Source organism: Carica papaya, chromosome 2, assembly GCF_054855325.1.
Source record: "Carica papaya isolate Zhongbai chromosome 2, ASM5485532v1, whole genome shotgun sequence".
NCBI classification, from domain to species: domain Eukaryota; kingdom Viridiplantae; phylum Streptophyta; class Magnoliopsida; order Brassicales; family Caricaceae; genus Carica; species Carica papaya.
In genome coordinates this window covers 22,550,213-22,557,180 of record NC_142310.1, presented here as the reverse complement: position 1 = coordinate 22,557,180, position 6,968 = coordinate 22,550,213, and the positions used below count along the sequence as shown (strand labels likewise).

General features: G+C 34.0%; 1 protein-coding gene across 1 annotated transcript; it reads right to left on the bottom strand.

The window, feature by feature from the left end:
* Positions 1-398: 398 nt before the first annotated feature.
* LOC110817424 (Pre-mRNA cleavage complex II protein family) lies at positions 399-6,230 on the bottom strand. Its single transcript, XM_022045957.2, has 10 exons — positions 5,784-6,230; positions 5,286-5,701; positions 4,953-5,050; positions 4,752-4,785; positions 3,908-4,077; positions 3,640-3,823; positions 3,084-3,264; positions 2,113-2,212; positions 1,288-1,415; positions 399-890 (listed from the first exon to the last, which is right to left on the bottom strand). The coding sequence occupies exons 2-10, from the start codon at positions 5,534-5,536 to the stop codon at positions 837-839; spliced, it is 1,200 nt and encodes a 399-aa protein (XP_021901649.1). The 5' UTR covers positions 5,537-5,701; positions 5,784-6,230; the 3' UTR covers positions 399-836.
* Between the last annotated feature and the right edge of the window lie 738 nt (positions 6,231-6,968).

The following is a 6,968-nucleotide window of genomic DNA, read 5'->3' as shown; positions in this document are numbered from 1 at the left end:
GCTGGTGTTGCAATCATTTTTCTCTTTTATAGAGTTTGGCAGAAGAAGATAGGAGGTAAAAGTTTTGGCTCTAATACCAATTTATGTAAGATAACCCGCAATCATCTTACAATATAAAGAAGCAGAGGAAAAATATGTGAAAGAGAATAAATAGAAGAAAATAGGAAATAAATATGAAGATGAGGAAAAGAAGAAAATATTAAGCAAAAATGAAAAACATGAGAGGAGAAAAATAAAGATTGAGCATAAAATAAATCCACTAAAAAAAATAATCAATTCCAAGTTGCATTAAGTTAATTAGAAACATTTACTTAAATTCTAACTTTACTGAATAAACAAATCTAAAGTCTCTAAAATTTCTTAAATAACTGAAATGATAAATTAGAAGAATAAAAACATTTCTCTGGAAAGGTATTATAATCACTCTTCTTATTTAGACTTAGAATTCCGCACAAATGATAAATTCAAATCTCTCTGAATTGGCTTAGACAAGTACATGCTTGGCTTAATTTGTTTCATAAAACTAACAGCAGAAGGAAATTTTTGGCCTTTGATTCAGAAATGAAAGTTGGAGATTTGAGTGTCAAGAACCTGTGAGTTCTGTAAAAACAGGCTATGAGATGAAAAAAATAAAATAATAAAATAAAAACCAAAAGAAAACAAAAGGAGTTTCCTGTGAATTAAAATCAAGCAAAAGCAGTCTGAAAATCTTATGTAAATGAAAACTGGTTCATCCTATGCATCTATAGTGATCTTCTCTTCTCTGAAAATACTCAGTTGAAACACCAGTGTAAAAATTGTGTGAGAGAAGTTGCTAGCTATCGTCACCAGAAACATCAGTTAGCTCGCAAAACATTAGAAGACATGTAAGGCGATCTGCATCCCTTTACCTGAACATCAACAAAAATCAATTATACTTCAGTAAAAACCATGAAGTCTACCAGTTTCGATAAAAGGCTCGGTGTTTTGAAAGAAAAGGAACAAAAACTAATATTGAATAACGTAAGCTTTAAAAGACGATACCCGCAAGCTACATGGGATAAGATACTAAATACATAACGAGTGCTATTTATACTTATATTGTCTGTACATTCAAGATGAAGAAGGTACTGATTGATATAGGAATAACCCATCAAGTGTTACAAAACTTAAATACTCTTAAAAACTTTGCCCTGCCGGCTCTTGAACTTATCTTTATTATCATCTTTAGTATTCTAAAATCATAGCCTATATAAACTACGCAGTCCATCCAAACCACAGCTTGAGTTATTGGAAAGGTTTTAGTACCTGCATCAAGGAAGAAGGAACTTGGATGTAACCCTGCAGCAAAAGATCAACTTTTTCCAGAATGCTGTGTGGAATTGGGGTGATTAGATAGAGCAAGCCCTTGAGCGCGTCAATTCCTCTAACAATTCCTGATTAACAAAGGCATCAAGATTCAAGTGTGAAGAAAATATTAGAAGAGTAACATCTCCCTCACAAAATGTATGAAACATCACAACAATATACATTTTTGGATAACAGGTGGGAAGAGCACATTCAGAAGAAATCATGCTGGTATAAGCCCTGGGAAAAGTCCCAACAACAGAAAATACTAGATGAACCTAACATTTTGCAAGTACTAGAAAACCAGAACAATCTTATATGCAGACTATCATATATCTCCCACTTGTGCACCCATACAAGCCTATACGTGCATCATCCAAATTAACTCCATTTTCATCTGCTAATTTATGGAAGATGAGAAAGAGGTAACAGGCATGTCTGGCACTTGAGAATCACCAATGCCATCCATGAAGCTCATGAATTTAAGTTATCAGATGAATTTCTCAAAAAGCAAATGAGAAATAGATTGCAGAAAGAAATAGAAAATTCTATTAATTGTCAAACTTTATTGTTAATTTATTGCCATTAAATTATTCATGCATAGGCGCTATCCAATATGATGTGCTTCAAAATGTCTTAAAAGAAAAAGTTGTACATACTGGTGCCCCAAACAGACAAGTTATAGAAAGAACTAATTACTTCTTGTTACAACGTGAATAACTTGCAAAGATGAAGCAACTGAGAATCAATTGGAAATTATGCGATTACACAGTAAAGGTAACTAACCAAGACCAACACATGAAGTTAAATCTTCAAACATTTCAGAACTGGTTGCCAAGCCAACAATGGTAGAGTTCAAACTGTAGAAAATTTCTGTGCTGGGAACCTAGCATTAAAGATAGAGCCATGTCATAGGATTTCGTTGCACATTTATAAAAAAATGCAAAGACATTCTATATGAAAAATCTATATTTTGAGAACTATCAGAGTTGACATCTGCCTCAGAATGCCATAACAATCAAAGTTGTACTGGTGCAGAACATATTCTAAAGAAAAAATAGAACGATGCAAAAATGAAAAATGATACTTTTTAACAAAATTATGGTAATATTTGGTGAGTTTCTAGCACAAAACAAGATGAGAAAGAGCATCACTAGGTAGGACTAAATAAAGAAGTGAAGTGAGTTCGTTAGATAATAATTTGAGCAAGACAACACAACAGTCATATCCTTGTACCATTTAAAGTTGATGTTATATTTTAATTTATTTAAATTTAATTTATAAAATTAATTTATAACTAGTCAACTAAAATGTTAATCAATTACAAATGATTAATAAAATTCTGTTTTAGTTATGACAAGATAATTAATAAGATTCTATTAAAAATATAAATTATTAAAATTAAAATTGAAATTATCCTGTTGGATCAAATTTGTATAGAATCAATTATGAAAATCAACCTTCAACTACTGTAATTAAAACTGCAAGTCAAAAATTGAAAAACATGATAATTTCATGCCACAAAAGAAGATTGAAGACCAATATGAGGGGAAGGAGAATGGTACTTCAGGAAAATTGTTTTGGTGAGACTGTTCCGCCATTTTCTAGAAACAAATTTTTTCCAACTTTTAATGGTTTCCTAACCAATTTTTATGTTTTTGCCACAAAACATAGAACTAACCAACTGTTTTGTCTAGTCCTAAACATTTCATATTACTAACATTATCTATGGTAATTTTTCAATTCTTTTTACTAACCTGACAGTGAAGATGTCTAATCTTTATTGCTGTTATTGGAACCGCATAGGGAGGAAGGGAAGCAAGTTCATGTGCAAGTTCTCTTATTGTGTTGATATTCTTCTCACTAGGAATGCACTGCCTAAAGTAAGCCATTATTCGAAAATCCCGCATGAGGCTTGCATCCTTTTGAATTAGAACTCTGAAAAATCAAATAAATACAAGGAAGAAAAGTTATATTGCCTTGCAACAATAAGTTTTCTGGAAAATGAAACATATATAAATGAAATAGAGGTCTAGATGTTTCACAAGATACAGATAAGAACATGTTCTAGGATACAAGCTCGAGAAAAATAGGTAACAGAAAACTACTGCATATAATATTTCCACCAGCCAAAAGCAGATATCAATTTTCTTTGCAGCAGGACATGGTAAAATAAAATAATTCTCAAGCATATATTTTACGGATAAGTTATTCTTGAACTCCAGATAGAAAAAAGTGAATGAACAGGATATGGTGGTAATTGGAGACTGTTATTAGAAATCTGCATGTACTTACTGGTTGATAAGAACTTACGATCTATTGAGAGTATCTTGGTGAGCTGATTTAATCTCTATAAGATTACCAAGCCTGTAGTTGTTATCATCCAACCAGAATGCCCCAGATGGTAGATTCTTTCTCCCAGCGGAAATATTTATCTTAACTACATGGCTTGGAGCAATATATTTTAGAATATCCACCAATATGTCATAACCAATACCTGGAATGAAAAAGAGATGTAAATGTCATACAGACAGCACTATTGGACTCCATTCATGTAACCACAACAGCGAGAAAATCACACCTTTCACCCAACCAGGCGTATTTACAATAAGAGGCACCTTTGTCCTAGCATGATTTTTGCCCTCATCATAAATGCAGTACTCTTTTCGGTAATAATCATATAGGGTGAATACATATTTCAAGTATGTAGTTGGATTCCTCTTCGAAGAAATATCACCAAAGAAAAAGCATCTAGACAAACAAAACATATATCAAATTCTATGTTACTGTATCATATGTATTTTTTGAAGTATATTTTGGTTCATGATAAGAAAATCCACATACAAAACATGACAGCTCATTGATCCAATACAAGTCATGAATCATTATATGTATGCTTCCAGCAATAGGAATTGAAATACCATGGTCAAGGCTGAAATCAAATATCAAAATACCCTTCTTTTTTTTATCGAATACATAAAAATGCCAATTACAATGTTGATCCACAAATCCCAAATATTATGATGTTGACCATCCTATACTTCATGGACTTTCTTCTTGTATATATGTAGAAAAGTTTGAAATCCATTTCTTAAAAAAAAAATGTTTCTCTTACAAAAATACGACAAGAAACCCTGCTCCTCGAGAATTAAATATGTCAAGATGCTAGTTTCTTGATCCTCAAAGTCCTTCAAACTTATAAAGAATCCCAAACATTACAAAGGTTGACCTTTCTTTACCTCATGGACTTCCATCTTGTATTTATAGAGGGAAAATGAAACTCTACTTCTTCAAGAAATTAACAATTCTCTCATAAAAATACCCTTAATCCTGCTCCTCAAGACAGAGGATAAAGATATGTAGCCATGTAATGTTTTTGATGAGGTAAAAGTAAATTATCTTCATTACAAGAAAAAAATGCATACCTTTCTGGAGTCTTCATGCATGGAATTGTCAAATCTAAAGGAAAAAGTAACACCTTTCAGTAACATGAAAAGAAAGCATTTTTTCAATAATAAGTTAAAAGAAAAAAAAAGTTAAAGAATCATTTGAAATTTTGAAAAGACAATAAAATGTAGAAATATTCACAAGTAAAGACAGCAAATAATAAGAACCATGAAAGATACCAGAAGGTGTTTCCTCAACTATAACCAGGGAGAGAAAACCAGGGGCAGTGAACTCAGGCTGGCCAACATCTGTATCAAAATAAGCTACTTTTTTGTATCTGCAGCACAAATACCAAATAGATAAGAATCATGGAGTTAAAACATATCCTACTAATTTACAAAGAGGAAACTAAAAGCATGAGTTTTGCAATATGAAACAATCAGAAGTACACAGAGTAAATTAAAACAAGTAAAACCCAACCCACTTCACCATTAATTGACAAACCAAAACACTAGAAATTTCCGTTCAAACCCACGATGTGTCCAAAACGATGCGAGAGATTATATGCTAACCTCTTGAGAAGAACATCGAGAATTATGCGGGAGAAGGTCGTTTTGCCGGAGTTTTTGGGACCACAAACTAGAACAACAGGGGGAGGCCAAGTGATGGAATCGTGTGCTACAGACTCTGCTGCCTCAGACCATTCTTGTGGGATGTAAATGCTAGGTGACTGGCTTTCGCTTTCAGCCCCTGAAGATGAAGCCATACCTACTTTCTCTCCTCTTCTTACTTTTTTCTCCTTTTCGCTTTGCTTTTCTTGCATAATAGGTTGATGGGCTCTCTTCGCAACAAGGAAACCCTCTGCTTCAATCTCTATCTATAGGTTTACTCCCTCTGTGAGTTCTATGTGCTAAAAACAATACGTTGATGATGTTGAACTGCTTGGCAACAGCCGGAATGCAAATTTTGCAATAAGCTCGTTCAAAGCCTACCACCAAGAGGGTATTGTGATGTTAAATGCATTAACGAAAAAAAAAAACATAAAGAAAAGAAGCCGGAGAAATACTCACTGAGAGGCTCTCGCAGAAACTCCCTGGTTTGGGGAAGATGAAAGGAGGCGCTGACTAGATGAAAGATGGTTCATAGCTCCGTGTATTGCCGATGTTGAATAAATTTCCTTGGGTTTTTGATTTCCTGCAGAATGATTGGGAGAACTCCGATTTCCTTTTCTCTTTCCCCTTTTGGCTTCTGTTTTCCCTCTTTAAAAAACTGAAGAAGCTGCTGCGTCTTCTTCTCTCCTTTTCAAAGTGGAAGAAGCCTCCTCATATTGCCGGTGGCACCCTTCTATGTCTTCCTCTTTGCCTGAAACGCGGTCTGCCCAATACCCTCTGGCTTTGTACGTCTCTGTCTCTTTCCTCCCCTGCCCGTTCCCAGCTTATTTCTCTCTTTGTTGCTCAGTGAAGGGGAAGCAAAAAGATACGGGATTGGAGGAAAGGTAGGCTGGGCTGGGCTGGGCTGTTTTTGGTGTTTAGTTTGATTCTAAGATCAAAGGATGGTTTTGTATTTCAGGCTTGGTTAAATGAAATTAAATGAGTTTTAAAAGGGATGAGAATTGAGTTTTTCTCTTTTAGAAGGTTATTATTATTATTAATTTATCAAAAATAAAAAGTAATTTAGACCAAAAAAAACAAAAACAAAAAAGTGAAAACATAGACTATAAAGTTAATTTAAAAAATCAATAGACTAAATTTTTTATTAAAAAAAACATATAAAAAGAGCTACTAATGAATGCCCCAAACACTTGAAAACATAATTCTCAATTTCTTGCTAAATTAAAGAAAAAAATAATTATCTTCAGGTCTCTCTCTCTCTCTCAATATAACTAAATTCTCTCCCGTCTGGACTTAAACTTGCTTTCTCCCACTTTTCTACTTGTTCCTCGACCATTCAGTTCTCCGATTACCAATGGGCTTTTATCACAGTATCTTGGAACTCTTTCCTTCTTCTCCCACCTTCTTTATCCACCTGCAGAAAAGTTGCTCGAAATCATAAACCTCTGGTGATGAACGAGTCACATTAAAGCAGCTATATGACGGAAGGCCCCAGTCCCATCAAACCAGAATATAGAAGATGATGCCGCAGAAGCAACTCATGAATAAAGCAATATAGGAGATTGCTCTACAGACATGCCACATCAGCACCAGAGAACTGCTCCTCTCAGTAGAAGACAACTTAGTTGACAAACAATGGAAGCT